This window comes from Oncorhynchus masou, chromosome 11 (genome assembly GCF_036934945.1).
Source record: "Oncorhynchus masou masou isolate Uvic2021 chromosome 11, UVic_Omas_1.1, whole genome shotgun sequence".
Taxonomy (NCBI): domain Eukaryota; kingdom Metazoa; phylum Chordata; class Actinopteri; order Salmoniformes; family Salmonidae; genus Oncorhynchus; species Oncorhynchus masou.
The window spans coordinates 58,816,242-58,835,643 of record NC_088222.1 but is presented as its reverse complement, the minus strand read 5'-3'; the positions used below and the strand labels follow the sequence as shown (position 1 = coordinate 58,835,643).

The window sequence follows — 19,402 nt, the reverse complement described above, 5'->3', positions numbered from 1 at the left end:
ATTAAACAGGCAAAGCGTCAATACAGAACTAAGATTGAATCGTACAACACCAGCTCTGACGCTCGTCAGATGTAGCAGGGCTTGCAAACTATTACAGACTACAAAGGGAAGCACAGCCGCGACCTTCCCAGTGACAAGCCTACCAGACGAGCTAAATTACTTCTATGCTCGCTTTGAGGCAAGCTACACTGAAGCATGCATGAGAGCATCAGCTGTTCCGGACTACTGCGTGATCACGCTCTCAGTAGCCAATGTGAGTAAGTCCTTTAAACAGGTCAACATTCACAAGGCCGCAGGATCAGACAGATTAACAAGACGTGTACACCGAGCATGCGCTGACCAATTGGCAAGTGTCTGTAATACCAACATGTTTCAAGCAGACCACCATAGTCCCTGAGCCCAAGAACACTAAGGTAACCTGCCTAAATAACTACTGACCCGTAGCAAACACGTCTGTAGCCATGAAGTGCTTTGAAAGGCTGGTCATGGCTCACAACACCATAATCCCAGAAAGCCTAGACCCACTCCAATTTACATAACACCCAAAAAGATCCACAGATGATGAAATCTCTATCTAAAGACAGCAGCCACCCTAGTCATAGACTGTTCTCTCTGCTACCGCACAGCAAGTGAGCACCAGAGCACCAAGTTTAGGACCAAAAGAATGCTGTTCATTGACTACAGCTCAGCATTTGACACCATAGTACCCTCCAAGCTCATCATTAAGCCTGAGTCCCTGGGTCTCAACCTCGCCGTGTGCAATTGGGTGCTGGAATTCCTGACGGGCCGCCCCCAGGTGGTGAAGGTAGGAAACAACATCTCCACTTCGCTGATCCTCAACACTGGGGCCCCACAAAGGTGCGTGCTCAGCCCCCTCCTGTACTCCCTGTTCACCCATGACTGCGTGGTCATGCACGCCTCCAACTTGATTATCAAGTTTGCAGACGACACAACAGTAGTGGGCTTGATCACCAACAATGACGAGACCACCTACAGGGAGGAGGTGAGGGCACCCGTAGTGTGGTGTCAGAAAAACAACTTCTCACTCAAAGTCAACAAAAGGAGGTGATCGTGGATTTCAGGAAACAGCAGAGGGAGCACCCCCCTTATCCACATCGACGGGACAGTAGTGAAGAAGATGGAAGGTTTTAAGTTCATTGGAGTGCACATCACGGACAAACTGAAATGGTCCACCCACGCAGTGTGGTGAAATAGCGCCTCTTCATCTCAGGAGGCTGAAGAAATTTGTCTTGTCACCCAAAACCCTGACAAACTTTTACAGAGGGTGGTGTGGTCTGCACAACGCATCACCGGGGGCAAACTACCTGCCCTCCAGCACACCTACAGCACCTGATTTCACAGGAAGGCCAACAAGATCATCAAAGACAACAACTACCCGAGCCACTGCCTGTTCATCCCGCTATCATCCAGAAGGCGAGATCAGTACAGGTGCATCAAAGCTGGGACCGAGAGACTGAAAAACAGCTTCTATCTCAAGGCCATTAGACTGTTAAACAGCTATCAATAAGGCAGAGAGGCTGCTCCCTACATACAGACTATAAATCATCACTAACAAATGGATCACTAGTCACTTTATTAATGCCACTTTAATAATGATGTTTACATATTCTATATATTCTTATTCCATCCCTTAGATTTGTGTGTATAAGGTAGCTGTTGTGGAATTGTAAGATTACTTGTTGATATTGCTGCACTGTTGGAACTAGAAGCACCAGAATTTTGCTGCATGGTGATATTGCTGCACTGCATGTTGAAATGCTTACTTACAAGCCCTTAACCAACAATGCAGTTTTAAGAAAAATAATAAAATCTGCTAACCATTTGAATGTGACCAATAACATTTTATTCGATATTTATTTTTATTGCTGCTCTTTAATTATTTGTTATTTTTATTTTCTATTGTCTATTTTTTACTTAACACTTGTTTTTCTTAAAACTGCATTGTTGGTTAAGGGCTTGTAAGTAAGCATTTCTACACCTGTTATATGCAGCGCATGTGACAAATACAATTTGACTTGCACCTGGCCCTTGACAGTGCAGATACGAATGCACAAAAGTTAGCAGGTATGGCAAGGTATTTTAAGTGTGTGTGAACATCTCCATTCCCTAGCACCTCTGACCTAGCACCTCTGACCTAGCACCTCTGCCCTAGCACCTCTGACCTAGCACCTCTGACCTAGCACCTCTGACCTAGCACCTCTGACCTAGCACCTCTGACCTAGCACCTCTGACCTAGCACCTCTGACCTAGCACCTCTGACCTAGCACCTCTGACCTAGCACCTCTGACCTAGCACCTCTGACCTAGCACCTCTGACCTAGCACCTCTGACCTAGCACCTCTGACCTAGCACCTCTGACCTAGCACCTCTGACCTAGCACCTCTGCAGTTGGTGTTGTAGAATCCTAAAGCCACATAAAGTGAGCCCAGACGGATGGCATTGGAAAAGGTCTCCTGTCTGAACCTGATTGACTCAGCTCTGTCAAATCCTCCCTGGGTGCTATCCTCCAAACCGTAGAGGAGAGATACACCAGAGAACCCCCAGGCATAGTGTACCATGGGAGGGAGCTGTCCCTCTGCAGGGGATGGGGGAGAAGGCAGGACATTAGTGAAGATGAAAGAGGACTTATTAACCCCCAGGTAGGGTGTTACCTTCGGGGGGCTGTCGGAGCCTGGGTACTCCCTCTGGTCCAGCTTGTTCCAGCGCTGCATCAGCTTGATGACCATGGGGTTGCTGAAGTCCACCAGCTGAAAGCCCGACACGTTGGCCCCTCCGTGCATGAAGCGCTCGAGGTTGATGTCCTTAAACCCCTGGGAGTTGGGGGAAGGGAGGCGAGATGGAGCGGTTGGTACAGATGGAGGCAGAGGGCAGAGAAGAAGAGAGAGAGGGAGAGAATGACATTTATAGATAGAGGTAAGGAGAGTGATGGAGACAGAGGGCAGAGAAGAAGAGAGAGAGGGAGAGAATGACAATTATAGATAGAGGTAAGGAGAGTAATGGAGGCAGAGGGCAGAGAAGAAGAGAGAGAGGAAGAGAATGACATTTATAGATAGAGGTAAGGAGAGTGATGGAGGCAGAGGGCAGAGAAGAAGAGAGGGAGGGAGAGAATGACATTTATAGATAGAGGTAAGGAGAGTGATGGAGGCAGAGGGCAGAGAAGAGAGAGAGGAAGAGAATGACATTTATAGATAGAGGTAAGGAGAGTAATGGAGGCAGAGGGCAGAGAAGAAGAGAGGAAGAAAATGACATTTATAGATTGAGGTAAGGAGAGTAATGGAGGCAGAGGGCAGAGAAGAAGAGAGAGAGGAAGAGAATGACATTTATAGATAGAGGTAAGGAGAGTGATGGAGGCAGAGGGCAGAGAAGAAGAGAGAGAGGAAGAGAATGACATTTATAGATAGAGGTAAGGAGAGTGATGGAGGCAGAGGGCAGAGAAGAAGAGAGGGAGGGAGAGAATGACATTTATAGATAGAGGTAAGGAGAGTGATGGAGGCAGAGGGCAGAGAAGAAGAGAGAGAGGAAGAGAATGACATTTATAGATAGAGGTAAGGAGAGTGATGGAGGCAGAGGGCAGAGAAGAAGAGAGAGAGAGAGAGGAAGAGAATGACATTTATAGATAGAGGTAAGGAGAGTGATGGAGGCAGAGGGCAGAGAAGAAGAGAGAGAGGAAGAGAATGACATTTATAGATAGAGGTAAGGAGAGTGATGGAGGCAGAGGGCAGAGAAGAAGAGAGAGAGGAGAGAATGACATTTATAGATAGAGGTAAGGAGAGTGATGGAGGCAGAGGGCAGAGAAGAAGAGAGAGAGGAAGAGAATGACATTTATAGATAGAGGTAAGGAGAGTGATGGAGGCAGAGGGCAGAGAAGAAGAGAGAGAGGGAGAGAATGACATTTATAGATAGAGGTAAGGAGAGTGATGGAGGCAGAGGGCAGAGAAGAAGAGAGAGAGGAAGAGAATGACATTTATAGATAGAGGTAAGGAGAGTAATGGAGGCAGAGGGCAGAGAAGAAGAGAGAGAGGAAGAGAATGACATTTATAGATAGAGGTAAGGAGAGTGATGGAGGCAGAGGGCAGAGAAGAAGAGAGAGAGGAAGAGAATGACATTTATAGATAGAGGTAAGGAGAGTGATGGAGGCAAAAAAAAGGGATAGAAATAAAGCAAGATATGGGGAGAGAGAGAGAAGAAGAAGGGGAAGAGAAAGACAGAGTGGGAGACAGGCAAAGAGAGCGAGAAAGGGAGAGAAACAGAGACAGGACCCTGTACAGTATGGGATACCACAACATAAAAGGAAACCAAACACTTCTCCGAATTCTCCCCTAGCCTTTTCTAAGATCACCGGCTGAGTCTGAATTCTGTCGACGCCCTGCTTCTATAGCAGAGAGTCTGGTAAGAAGGATTGTGCCAACAGTAATCTCTCTCAGCCCAGTGCTCTGATGCCTCCAATGCTGTGTCGCACACACACACACACACACACACACACACACACACTGAGCTGTCCTACTCTGGACATCATTAATACACTGTCACTGTGGAAATGGGCTGCATACTAATTACATAGATGAGAAGAGATGGGCGGGGGGGGGAGAAAGAGAGACAGAGAGAAGAAGGAGACATGCCAGGATATTTCCCCCTCACCAAGTTAGCCATGATGTAATGGTAGCCTTTGACATGTTTTCCGACGCTGACAATCTGCGAGAGAAGGGGAGGAGAAACGTTAAGTCAACCCGACTGGAAAGGGACAAACGTTCAACAGATTTTAAGTGAACCTGACTGAATTAGCATTAGCAAGCTTAATTGGCTGTCAGTTGAATGACACCCCAGTGTGTGCGGCTTGTCTCCGCATGAACATTGTCTTTCATGGGGAGAAATCAGATGTGCCTACTGTCTAAACAAATGAGTAGGCATCCGGATGAGTGCCACACAAGGAAAAAGACAGACAGACACTTTGAGGCGAGGCAAGACATGACAATGTTCCCGGCATGGAGAGAGAGATCGAGAGAGAATGTTCATTGAATCATTGTCATCATCGAACACAAGCAGATTTCAAATAGTTAAACAGACTTTGAACTCAAGACAGCTGCCGCTTACATCGCCTCGTAGTATGACTCTGCTTATAGATGATTTGTGAGGTATCTACGACCTGATTATTAAGACTTTATGAATGCTTTGTTGTGTCTTTAAAGTTTTAGCCTAATGTGCTTACAAATACAATCTGTTTCCACTAGCATAGCTCCATTCTCTTAAAATGCGAGCTACATTTTTCTGGACATCTCTAAATAACCAGGTAACAAAATGAAAAACGGTTTGGAGGAAACAATAACACCTGAGGGAAGTTAAAAATAAGAAACACATATTTTTTAATTACCCTTTAAAAAGGGACCCATGCAGAGGTAAAAAAGAAGATTTGAGCTGCTAATTTAGATGTTGTGTGTACTGAGGCCTACAGAGATATGACGGGTACTGTTGGTTGTGTTTCCAGGGATCAAACACACACACTGAGTTGTTAACACAGTGACATGCCGGAGTGGAAATTTACTGAATAATTGAAATGTGAGATAGAGACACTGGTTGCCTGGGGGCGGCGGAGTAGTACACTATGAAACAGAGAAGGGGGTTATTCGGTTAATTCAACTCTGACTACATACAGTACAGGCAACAGAGTGGCGCATAGCTGCAGGAAGTAGTTTGTGGGTATGGGTGCTGCGATTCTTTTATCGACATGGGGGGGGGGGCACTGCTGGAAAGAAAAAAAAATTGCCCGCACTGCAGTTATATTGATCCACGACTACAAGACTATTAAAGCTCCACTGCACTACCTATGTGAAAAAGTATTTTGTTAATTTAAAAAATATACACTACCATTCAAAAGTTTGGGATCACTTAGAAATGTCCTTGTTTTTGAAAGAAAAGCACATTTTTTTTGTCCATTAAAATAACATCAAATTGATCAGAAATACAGTGTAGACATTGTTAATGTTGTAAATGACTATTGTAGCTGGAAACGGCTGATTTTTAATGGAATATCTACATAGGTGTACAGAGGCCCATTGTCAGCAACCATCACTCCTGTGTTCCATTGGCCTGTTGTGTTAGTTAATCCAAGTTAATCATTTTAGAAGGCTAATTGATCATTGGTGTTACTCTGGACCCTGATCTCTCTTTTGAAGAACATATCAAGACCATTTCAAGGACAGCTTTTTTCCATCTACGTAACATTGCAAAAATCAGAAACTTTCTGTCCAAAAATGATGCAGAAAAATTAATCCATGCTTTTGTCACTTCTAGGTTAGACTACTGCAATGCTCTACTTTCCGGCTACCCGGATAAAGCACTAAATAAACTTCAGTTAGTGCTAAATACGGCTGCTAGAATCCTGACGAGAACCAAAAAAACGGTATCATATTACTCCAGTGCTAGCCTCCCAACACTGGCTTCCTGTCAAGGCAAGGGCTGATTTCAAGGTTTTACTGCTAACCTACAAAGCATTACATGGGCTTGCTCCTACCTATCTCTCCGATTTGGTCCTGCCGTACATACCTACACGTACGCTACGGTCACAAGACGCAGGCCTCCTAATTGTCCCTAGAATTTCTAAGCAAACAGTTGGAGGCAGGGCTTTCTCCTATAGAGCTCCATTTTTATGGAATGGTCTGCCTACCCATGTGAGAGACGCAAACTCGGTCTCAACCTTTAAGTCATTACTGAAGACTCATCTCTTCAGTGGGTCATATGAGTGTATTCTGACCCAGGAGTGGGAAGGTAAACAGAAAGGCTCTGGAGCAACGAACCGCCCTTGCTGTCTCTGCCTGGCCGGTTCCCCTCTTTCCACTGGAATTCTCTGCCTCTAACCCCATTACAGGGGCTGAGTCACTGGCTTACTGGGGCTCTTTCATACCGTCCCTAGGAGGGGTGCGTCACTTGAGTGGGTTGAGTCACTGATGTGATCTTCCTGTCTGGGTTGGCGCCCCCCCTTGGGTTGTGCCATGGCGGAGATCTTTGCGGGCTATACTCAGCTTTGTCTCAGGATGGTAAGTTGGTGGTTGAAGATATCCCTCTAGTGGTGTGGGGGCTGTGCTTTGGCAAAGTGGGTGGGGTTATATCCTTCCTGTTTGGCCCTGTCTGGGGGTGTCATCGGATGGGGCCACAGTGTCTCCTAACCCCTCCTGTCTCAGCCTCCAGTATTTATGCTGCAGTAGTTTATGTGTCGGGGGGCTGGGGTCAGTTTGTTATATCTGGAGTACTTCTCCTGTCCAATTCGGTGTCCTGTGTGAATCTAAGTGTGCGTTCTCTAATTCTCTCCTTCTCTCTCTCGGAGGACCTGAGCCCTAGGACCATGCCCCAGGACTACCTGACATGATGACTCATTGCTGTCCCCAGTCCACCTGTCCGTGCTGCTGCTCCAGTTTCAACTGTTCTGCCTTATTATTATTCGACCATGCTGGTCATTTATGAACATTTGAACATCTTGGCCATGTTCTGTTATAATCTCCACCCGGCACAGCCGGAAGAGGACTGGCCACCCCACATAGCCTGGTTCCTCTCTAGGTTTCTTCCTAGGTTTTGGCCTTTCTAGGGAGTTTTTCCTAACCACCGTGCTTCTACACCTGCATTGCTTGCTGTTTGGGATTTTAGGCTGGGTTTCTGAACAGCACTTTGAGATATCAGCTGATGTACGAAGGGCTATATAAATAAATTTGATTTGATTGATTAGAAAACCCTTTTGCAATGATGTTAGCACAGCTGAAAACTGTCGTCCTGATTAAAGAAGATTAAAACTGTCCTTCTTTAGACTAGTTGATTATCTGGAGCATCAGCATTTGTGGGTTCGATTACATGCTCAAAATAGCCAGAAACAAAGGACTTTCTTCTGAAACTCATCAGTCTATTCTTGTTCTGAGAAATGAAGGCTATTCCATGTGAGAAATTGCCAAGAAACTGAAGATCTAGTACAACGCTGTGTACTACTCCCTTCACAGAACAGCGCAAACTGGCTCTAACCAGATTAGGAAGTGGAGTGGGAGGCCCCGGTGCACAACTGAGCAAGAGGACAAGTACATTAGAGTGTCTACTTTGAGAAACAGACGCCTCACAAGTCCTCAACTGGCAGCTTCATTAAATAGAACCTGCTGAATACCAGTCTCAACATCAACAGTGAAGAGGCGAATCCGTGATGCTGGCCTTCAAGGCAGAGTTCCTCTGTCCAGTGTCTGTGTTCTTTTGCCCATCTTAATATTTTATTTTTTATTGGCCAGTCTGAGATATGGTTTTCCTTTGCAACTCTGCCTAGAAGGCCAGCATCCCAGATTCGCCTCTGCACTGTTGACGTTGAGACTGGTGTTTTGCGGGTACTATTTAATGAAGCTGCCAGTTGAGGACTTGTAAAATTGCTTTTAGTTGCATGGTTTGCTAGATTGACATATAATTCATAAATTTTTAAATGGGTGGGTTTATTGGTGTTAAAATATTCCAGTTAAGCTATTTTGGACCACCAAGCTGCTGATGTCATGCAGCCTGTCGTTTTTGTGTTTATACTTTTTTATAACAATAATGACAAGTTTGATGTCGGACAACAATAGAATGTTCATGATGTCACTGTGACAACTGTCTACAGACGTAGTATAAACCATCCTAAAGTCTTGAAATCTTTGGTTGTTTACTACACTACCATATTAATCCTGTTTAGCACATGTGAATCCTTAAAGAGATGGGTGGGTATAAGGCTTAACTTCTTCGATATAGGGGGCGCTCTTTTAATTTTTGTATAAAAAAACGTTCCCGTTTTTAACAAGATATTTTGTCACGAAAAGATGCTTGACTATGCATATAATTGACAGCTTTGGAAAGAAAACACTCTGACGTTTCCAAAACTGCAAAGATGTTATCTGTGAGTGCCCCAGAACTAATGCTACAGGCGAAACCAAGATGAAATTTCATACAGGAAATGCCCCAGATTTTGAATGCGCTGTGTTCCAATGTCTCCTTATATGGCTGTGAATGCGCCAGGAATGAGCCTACACTTTCTGTCGTTTCCCCAAGGTGTCTGCAGCATTGTGACATATTTGTAGGCATATCATTGGAAGATTGACCATAAGAGACTACATTTACCAGGTGTCCGCTTGGGGTCCTTTTTGGAAAAGGTAAATTATTTTATTTGAATGCTTTTCTTGTTTTTGTGAAAATGTTGCCTGCTGAATGCTAGGCTTAATGCTATGCTAGCTATCAATACTCTTACACAAATGCTTGTGTAGCTATGGTTGAAAAGCATATTTTGAAAATCTGAGATGACAGTGTTGTTAACAAAAGGCTAAGCTTGTGAGCCAATATATTTATTTCATTTCATTTCATTTGCGATTTTCATGAATAGTTAACGTTGCGTTATGCTATTGAGCTTGAGGCTATGATCACGCTCCCGGATACGGGATTGCTCTACGCTAGAGGTTAAGTGGGTTTGAACCATGCTGAAAGGGTGTAGTCAAAAAGCTCTCCAGTAGCTGGACCGAAAACATTTAAGAGCCATTTTCTCAAAAGTGGGGTTACAACTTTATCAACTTTCAAAGCAGAATTACTTTCCCATTCTACTCGACTGTAGTGTATGATATATACAATTTTCTAGCTCTGAGTCTCTACTTTTGTCCAATGTAAAAACCACAATTTAAAATGTTGCTACTTGAGACCGGTTGGTCACAATTGATTGATTGATGAATTGATTAATTCACCTACTCCAGCCTGTTGGTGAGCCTCTCAAAATCCTGTCTGACTGCCTAACTGCCTGTTGTCTGGCAAATTGCAAGATTATGTTATAATGCTTGTATTGCATTATAATGGTTGTTTTATTCGACATAATAGAGTATTCTGTTAACTATTGTGTGTGTGTGTTTTACTGAGGATGGGCCTATATGAGATAACACTGACAGAGGAGATTTACAATGTCTTTGGGTAATAAAGCCTAAAGAGCATTCCAGAGAACATGAGCTAATGGTTCTGTTCTATACATTACCAGGGAGAGATGGTTCCAGTTTGGAGTAGGAGGGCCAGACACTGGTCTATACAATGAAAACTGTTGACACAGCAGTAACTGTCTGCTATGTTTTATAGATATCTTTCATACAAATCTTAACCTTGTGACCATTCTATCTATCTGTTGTTCATCATATATGTTGTGCGTGGTGTGTGTATCTTGGCTATAATCTACTTTTGTGTTGTCACTTTCAATGGCTCATTAGAAATGGCGCATCATTGAAAGTCATTGCTAATGCAAAGCTCTTATTATTAAAGATGTAGTTTAAGTATAACTCTGACTGGTGTGTGAAGTTTGTAACTCTCCTCATTTGGTAATGCAGAAATTAGCCACCACACTGCCTGCCTTGACTGACTGACTGACTGATCTCACCTGCTCCAGCATGTTGGTGAGCCTCTCGGCCTCCAGATCAATGACAAATTTCTTCTCCTGCCGTCGGTCCAGGTCTTCCAGGAGGCGCCGGTAGGCCGCGTCGTTGAATTTCTCCACACAGATGGCGCTCACCTGCCAGCTGTTCTGGCCCGCCTTCTCCATGATGGCTTGCAGTATGGCATAACCTGAGGGGCCAACAGCCAATCAGATCACAGCATGTCATTCCAATACTTTATTTACATAGAAACAATTAAAACATTGATATACTGAATGTATAACAGTCAGATGCATTGCATCATCACATCTGATCTTACACTAATTTACAGTGCCGAAATGTTGAGGCATAGAAGGTTTCAAATGGAACGAATGAACCATGTTGCTGATTATTACTGATATCATCAAGCTGACGCCACAATCTAAAAACCCTGGCTTTACAAAAACAGCAAGCATGTGCTCCCCCAAGAAGCCCTGAGCCCAATTAGACCTATTTCTCTGTGTTGAGTTCAGAGTTCTAACCCTGCTACTACGCAGATTCTTAATACTAACAAGTCCAGTAACAAAACCCCCATAATTGAGTAGATGGCATAGTCTCTTTGATCAGCGATTGATGGAGTGGTAGGAACCATTGGTGCTCTAGAGGGGGACCCTGGACTGCTGGGGCCAGACGGGGCCTTGTATATATAGAGGGATGAGAGGAAGTCAGGGGAGCCCCACACGGTGCTTCTTGTCTCCTCTCCAACAGGAACAGATGTCCCCCTTAAACGGCCCTTCCTGGTGGCCATCACAATCTGGCAACCTTTCTCCCTCTGCTCCCAATTAGTAGATTAACCTGTGAGTATCCACGTCTGGCAACCCAACCCCCCTTTCTCACTCTCTTTTCCTGTGCACCCTATTAGAGTGGTGTCTCTCTGTGTCTGTGCCAGGAGGACAAGGACGATGGTCGGTCACACACACACACACACACACACACACACACACACACACACACACACACACACACACACACACACACACACACACACACACACACACACACACACACACACACACACACACACACACACACACACACACACACACACACACACACACACACACACACACACACACACACACACACACACACACACCACTGCCTCAGTTTTTAAAAAATAAGAAAGCTATATATTATTGAATATTAAAACATACAATCTACCTGCAGTGAAGCCGCTCAACATTTACATTACATACAGCCATCTAACAGACTCCCATCCAGAGCGACTCACAGGAGCAACCAGGGCCAAGCGCCCCGCCCAAGGATCACGCCGACAGATCTCCCACCAAGTCAAGACGGGGACCCGAACCTGCAATCTATTGGCCACCGGCCCAAGCTCCCAACAGCCAGGCCACCAACCATCCAAGATCCTCCCACAGTTCCCCAAGAGCTTCCCCTAAACCATCTGAGATCTCCCCCCGTCCCCCAAAAAAACTTTCCCTTCATTCCAAGCCCCAAGCCACCAACTGTATAGGTTTGAGTGCACGTGTGGCACTATTTACGTGTGTGTATGTCCATGTGTGTGCGTTTGAATGCGAGTGTGTATATACATGTGGGGTGGCAGGTAGCCTAGTGGTTAGAGCGTTGGACTAGTAACCGAAAGGTTGCAAGATCGTATCCCCGAGCTGACAAGGTATAAATATGTCGTTCTGTCCCTGAACAAGGCAGTTAACCCACTGTTCCTAGGCCGTCATTGACAATAAGAATTTGTTCTTAACTGACTTACCACACAACTGTGTTAGGTGACAGAGGAGTGGAAGACCTGTGCTGTGTTCATTAGGCATCAAAAGGAATAAAACTGGTGGAAACAGGGCTGGGACTACCTGCATTTGTCCAATAAGAAATGGCAACTTTTGATTTCCATTGCAAAACTTTTTTCTGAAATGCACAGACCACATTGACATAAATAACACCACAAGATCAAAAGATACATTTTAAAAATCCTGTCGATTTTATAGAGTTCACAAGAGTGAGTTTTTTAAATCCACCCTTGGGTTGTGTTCATTAGTAGCCTGACCACCCGTCCACATCGATCCAGCAAAAAGCTACGCCCACTAGCGATTCTACTCTGCAATGAATGTATGGAGCAATCGATACAGCAGCGGAATTAAATTCAGGAAGAATTTAATAGAACCTAAAACATTTTAAATTCTCTTGCAACGGAAAATAAAATGATGGGTCGGGTCCATAGTTTCAGTTTCAGTCCGTTTTCTCCCATTTGGTGCCTAATGAACATGACCCAGATGATAACAACCCCAAGAGGACAATTCTGACAATATACTAGGTTTGTGCTTTGTAAAAGTCCTATAGACTATGAGCAAACTGACATTTCCTGGCTAGGGTCCTATTGGATATAGACAGAGCTAATGACTAGTTGGCTAGTGGCCCATATATCTACAGTGGGGCAAAAAAGTATTTAGTCAGCCACCAATTGTGCAAGTTCTCCCACTTAAAAAGATGAGAGAGGCCTGTAATTTTCATCATAGGTACACTTAAACTATGACAGACAAAATGAGAATTTTTTTTCCAGAAAATCACATTGTAGGATGTTTTATGAATTTATTTGCAAATTATGGTGGAAAATAAATATTTGGTCACCTACAAACAAGCAAGATTTCTGGCTCTCACAGACCTGTAACTTCAAAATGATCACAAGAACGGTTAGCAAAAATCCCAGAACCACACAGGGGGACCTAGTGAATGACATGCAGAGAGCTGGAACCAAAGTAACAAAGCCTACCATCAGTAACACACTACGCCGCCAGGGACTCAAATCCTGCAGTGCCAGACGTGTCCCCCTGCTTAAGCCAGTACATGTCCAGGCCCGTCTGAAATTTGCTAGAGAGCATTTGGATGATCCAGAAGAAGATTGGGAGAATGTCATATGGTCAGATGAAACCAAAATATAACTTTTTGGTAAAAACTCAACTCGTCTTGTTTGGAGGACAAAGAATGCTGAGTTGCATCCAAAGAACACCATACCTACTGTGAAGCATGGGGGTGGAAACATCATGCTTTGTGGCTGTTTTTCTGCAAAGGGACCAGGACGACTGATCCGTGTAAAGGAAAGAATGAATGGGGCCATGTATCGTGAGATTTTGAGTGAAAACCTCCTTCCATCAGCAAGGGCATTGAAGATGAAAGGTGGCTGGGTCTTTCAGCATGACAATGATCCCAAACACACCGCCCGGGCAACGAAGGAGTGGCTTCGTAAGAAGCATTTCAAAGTCCTGGAGTGGCCGAGCCAGTCTCAACCACATAGAAAATCTTTGGAGGGAGTTGAAAGTCTGTGTTGCCCAGCAACAGCCCCCAAACATTACTGCTCTAGAGGAGATCTGCATGAAGGAATGGGTCAAAATACCAGCAACAGTGTGTGAAAACCTTGTGAAGACTTACAGAAAACGTTTGATCTCTGTCATTGCCAACAAAGGGTATATAACAAAGTATTGAGATAAACTTTTGTTATTGACCAAATACTTATTTTCCACCATAATTTGCAAATAAATCCATTAAAAATCCTACAATGTGATTTTCTGGATTTTTTTCTTCTCATTTTGTCTGTCATAGTTGAAGTGTACCAATGATGAAAATTACAGGCCTCTCTCATCTTTTTAAGTGGGAGAACTTGCACAATTGGTGGCTGACTAAATACTTTTTTGTCCCACTGTATATGGCTGTGATTACAGTGTTTCAGTCAGAGAACCAGGTGCAACTTCACTTCTCATGTCAGTGATATCAATGCAATTACACAGTGGAGATGAAAGCAAAGCCCATAATAGGCCCTGTCAACAAAGAATCTAAGTGCAACCATTAAGGCTTATAGAGTATAGACGAGGCACAGAAACACACACATGTACACACACAAACGAACAGAAAATGACATGCACGCACGCACAAACACACACACACACACACACACACACACACACACACACACACACACACACACACACACACACACACACACACACACACACACACACACACACACACACACACACAAGACCTCCCCACACACAGACTCTCCCTCTCTCCTTAAAGTGAGGCCTACGGCAGACACATAACAGCCCACTGCAGCAGCAATAATTTGTTTCTATGTAATGATACAAAATCCTATATTGTTCTATTTGCAATCACATGCCTCAGTCCCCTTATACCAGCCCCACCAACCAGAGACGAGCGCTAAGGCCTGCCTTCCTCCTTGTCCGCCCACCTTTCTATCCGCCTGCCTGCCTTTCTACACACCTTTTTTTCTGCCTTCCTGCCACTGATTACCAACTGATGAATCTGTAGCCCGGGGCTGTGTGTAGAGCAGCAGCTAACCGCAATCAGCGTCATCGCAGTAGCTGCCTGACTGCACCACAGAACAGCACAGAGTACAGCCCCCCCTCCCCCATTTCCTTCTCCCGCTCCTCGTTGCACACGGTCATTCACTGCCACTAGGAGGCAGTGGTTATATGAAATGAATGACTTTCAATGAGCGCTGGTCTACTGCAGTAAACTACAGGGAGATGGAGAGTGATGGAGAGGGTCCGAATAGAGAGAGAGAGCACAACACTCCCGAGAGACCTAACCTTTTAAACTGAGTCCTTCATCCTGACTGGGAGACCCCGCTGTTTGGTACACATCTGTCTTATGGAGAAAGTTAGACACAGGGAGAGAGAGAGAGAGAGAGAGAGAGAGAGAGAGAGAGAGAGAGAGAGAGTGAGAGAGAGTGAGAGAGACAGAGAGAGAGAGAGAGAGAGAGAGAGAGAGAGAGAGAGAGAGAGTGAGAGAGAGAGACAGAGAGGGAAGGAGAGAGAGAGAGAGAGAGAGAGAGAGAGAGACAGAGAGGGAAGGAGAGAGAGAGAGAGAGACATAGAAAGACAGAGAGAGAGAGAGAGAGACATAGAAAGACAGAGAGAGAGAGAGAGAGAGAGAGAGAGAGAGAGTGAGAGAGACAGAGAGGGAAGGAGAGAGAGAGAGAGAGAGAGAGAGAGAGAGAGAGTGAGAGAGACAGAGAGGGAAGGAGAGACAGAGAGGGAAGGAGAGACAGATTCACTACTTCCAAAGCAGAGTGGTAATTTTTTTAATCTCCACTGATCTGCAGTTAATGCAGTTAAGACAGGAGCAGATTGGAAAAGGTTGCTGAGTACAGTACAGGAGAAGTCGAGAGCAAGATATTCCAAATCTTACCGGGTCATAGATAGGAAGGTGGATAACAGTTATCATCTCAATGGGCAGTTCTGGTAAGGTGGTTGGAATGATGTCATTTTAACCAGCTTTGTCCACAGAGATGAAAGTGACGCAGAAAACTGAAAGGAAGAAATGCACGAGGAAAATCCTCTGAAATGGTTTGACGGGGTCAGTGCTCCACGCTGGTCGGTTTGACAGCAGCAGTGTCAGTACAGGAAAATCCTCTGAAATGGTTTGACGGGGTCAGTGCTCCACGCTGGTCGGTTTGACAGCTGCAGTGTCAGTACAGGAAAATCCTCTGAAATGGTTTGACGGGGTCAGTGCTCCACGCTGGTCGGTTTGACAGCTGCAGTGTCAGTACAGGAAAATCCTCTGAAATGGTTTGACGGGGTCAGTGCTCCACGCTGGTCGGTTTGACAGCTGCAGTGTCAGTACAGGAAAATCCTCTGAAATGGTTTGACGGGGTCAGTGCTCCACGCTGGTCGGTTTGACAGCTGCAGTGTCAGTACAGGAAAATCCTCTGAAATGGTTTGACGGGGTCAGTGCTCCACGCTGGTCGGTTTGACTGCTGCAGTGTCAGTACAGGAAAATCCTCTGAAATGGTTTGACGGGGTCAGTGCTCCACGCTGGTCGGTTTGACTGCTGCAGTGTCAGTACAGGAAAATCCTCTGAAATGGTTTGACGGGGTCAGTGCTCCACGCTGGTCGGTTTGACTGCTGTAGTGTCAGTACAGGAAAATCCTCTGAAATGGTTTGACGGGGTCAGTGCTCCACGCTGGTCGGTTTGACTGCTGTAGTGTCAGTACAGGAAAATCCTCTGAAATGGTTTGACGGGGTCAGTGCTCCACGCTGGTCGGTTTGACGCTGCAGTGTCAGTACAGGAAAATCCTCTGAAATGGTTTGACGGGGTCAGTGCTCCACGCTGGTCGGTTTGACTGCTGCAGTGTCAGTACAGGAAAATCCTCTGAAATGGTTTGACGGGGTCAGTGCTCCACGCTGGTCGGTTTGACTGCTGTCAGTGTCAGGTTTGACAGGAAAATCCCTCTGAAATGGTTTGACGGGGTCAGTGCTCCACGCTGGTCGGTTTGACAGCTTGACAGGAAAATCCTCTGAAATGGTTTGACGGGGTCAGTGCTCCACGCTGGTCGGTTTGACTGCTGCAGTGTCAGTGTCAGTACAGGAAAATCCTCTGAAATGGTTTGTGAGTGCTCCACGGGTCAGTGCTCCACGCTGGTCGGTTTGACTGCTGCAGTGTCAGTACAGGAAAATCCTCTGAAATGGTTTGAAATGGTTTGACGCTGCAGTGTCAGTGGAAAATCCTCTGAAATGGTTTGACAGTGCTCCACGCTGGTCGGTTTGACAGCTGGAAAATCCTCTGAAATGGTGTCAGTACAGGAAAATCCTCTGAAATGGTTTGACGGGGTCAGTGCTCCACGCTGGTCGGTTTGACTGCTGCAGTGTCAGTACAGGAAAATCCTCTGAAATGGTTTGACGGGGTCAGTGCTCCACGCTGGTCAGGTTTGAAAATCCTCTGAAATGGTTTGACGGGTCTGCTCCAGCTGGTCGGTTTGACAGCTGCAGTGTCAGTACAGAAAATCCTCTGAAATGGTTTGACAGGGGTCAGTCAGGAAAATGCTCCACGCTGGTCGGTTTGACAGCTGCAGTGTCAGTACAGGAAAATCCTCTGAAATGGTTTGACGGGCTGGTCAGTGCTCACGCTGGTTTGACGGTTTGACAGCTGCAGTGTCAGTACAGGAAAATCCTCTGAAATGGTTTGACGGGGTCAGTGCTCCACGCTGGTCGGTTTGACTGCTGCAGTGTCAGTACAGGAAAATCCTCTGAAATGGTTTGACGGGGTCAGTGCTCCACGCTGCAGTGTCAGGTTTGACAGTGCTCCACGCTGCACAGCTGTGTCAGTACAGGAAAATCCTCTGAAATGGTTTGAGTGCTCCACGCTGGTCGGTTTGACAGCTGCAGTGTCCAGTACAGGAAAATCCTCTGAAATGGTTTGACGGGGTTGCTCCACGACAGCTGCAGGGTGCTCCACGCTCAGTGCTCCACGCTGGTCGGTTTGACTGCTGCAGTGTCAGTACAGGAAAATCCTCTGAAATGGTTTGACGGGGTCAGTGCTCCACGCTGGTCGGTTTGACAGCTGCAGTGTCAGTACAGGAAAATCCTCTGAAATGGTTTGACGGGGTCAGTGCTCCACGCTGGTCGGTTTGACAAGTGTCAGTCAGGAAAATCCTCTGAAATGGTTTGACGGGGTCAGTGCTCCACGCTGGTCGGTTTGACAGCTGCAGTGTCAGTACAGGAAAATCCTCTGAAATGGTTTGACGGGGTCAGTGCTCCACGCTGGTCGGTTTGACAGCTGCAGTGTCAGTACAGGAAAATCCTCTGAAATGGTTTGACGGGGTCAGTGCTCCACGCTGGTCGGTTTGACAGTGTCAGTACAGGAAAATCCTCTGAAATGGTTTGACGGGGTCAGTGCTCCACGCTGGTCGGTTTGACAGCTGCAGTGTCAGTACAGGAAAATCCTCTGAAATGGTTTGACGGGGTCAGTGCTCCACGCTGGTCGGTTTGACAGCTGCAGTGTCAGTACAGGAAAATCCTCTGAAATGGTTTGACGGGGTCAGTGCTCCACGCTGGTCGGTTTGACAGCTGCAGTGTCAGTACAGGAAAATCCTCTGAAATGGTTTGAAAATCGGGGTCAGTGCTCCACGCTGGTCGGTTTGACAGCTGCAGTGTCAGTACAGGAAAATCCTCTGAAATGGTTTGACGGGGTCAGTGCTCCACGCTGGTCGGTTTGACAGTGTCAGTGGAAAATCCTCTGAAATGGTTTGACCTCCACGCTGGTCGGTTTGACAGCTGCAGTGTCAGTACAGGAAAATCCTCTGAAATGGTTTGAGTGCTCCACGGGTCACTGCTGCAGTGTCAGTACAGGAAAATCCTCTGAAATGGTTTGTGGTGGTTTTGACAGCTGCAGTGTCAGTACAGGAAAATCCTCTGAAATGGTTTGACGGGGTCAGTGCTCCACGCTGGTCGGTTCCACGCTGACAGCTGCAGTGTCAGTACAGGAAAATCCTCTGAAATGGTTTGACGGGGTCAGTGCTCCACGCTGGTCGGTTTGACAGCTGCAGTGTCAGTACAGGAAAATCCTCTGAAATGGTTTGACGGGGTCAGTGCTCCACGCTGGTCGGTTTACAGGAAAATCCTCTGAAATGGTTTGACTCCACGGGGTCAGTGCTCCACGCTGGTCGGTTTGACAGCTGCAGTGTCAGTACAGGAAAATCCTCTGCTCAGCAGTGTCAGTACAGGGAAAATCCTCTGAAATGGTTTGACGGGGTCAGTGCTCCACGCTGGTCGGTTTGACAGCTGCAGTGTCAGTCCTCTGAAATGGTTTGACAGTGCTCCAAAAGTCCCTCTGAAATGGTTTGACGGGGTCAGTGCTCCACGCTGGTCGGTTTGACAGCTGCAGTGTCAGTACAGGAAAATCCTCTGAAATGGTTTGACGGGGTCAGTGCTCCACGCTGGTCGGTTTGAGCAGTGTCAGTACAGGAAAATCCTCTGAAATGGTTTGACGGGTCAGTGCTCCACGCTGTCAGTGTCAGTACAGGAAAATCCTCTGTGCTCCAAATGGTTTGAAAATCCTCTGAAATGGTTTGACGGGGTCAGTGCTCCACGCTGGTCGGTTTGACAGCTGCAGTGTCAGTACAGGAAAATCCTCTGAAATGGTTTGACGGGGTCAGTGCTCCACGCTGGTCGGTTTGACAGCAGCAGTGTC

The 19,402-nt window shown here is 46.0% G+C and overlaps 1 protein-coding gene across 6 annotated transcripts in view; it reads right to left on the bottom strand.

The window, feature by feature from the left end:
- Nucleotides 1-19,402, bottom strand: part of LOC135548887 (glutamate receptor 4) — a 184,262-nt gene that overhangs the window by 65,023 nt on the left and 99,837 nt on the right. For all 6 annotated transcript variants that reach the window (XM_064978952.1, XM_064978956.1, XM_064978955.1 and 3 more), the window contains 3 exons: nt 10,414-10,598; nt 4,659-4,712; nt 2,672-2,830 (listed from right to left, as the gene is read on the bottom strand). In XM_064978952.1, the coding sequence (XP_064835024.1) occupies nt 2,672-2,830; nt 4,659-4,712; nt 10,414-10,598 (398 nt within the window). The remainder of the gene's footprint in view (nt 1-2,671; nt 2,831-4,658; nt 4,713-10,413; nt 10,599-19,402) is intronic.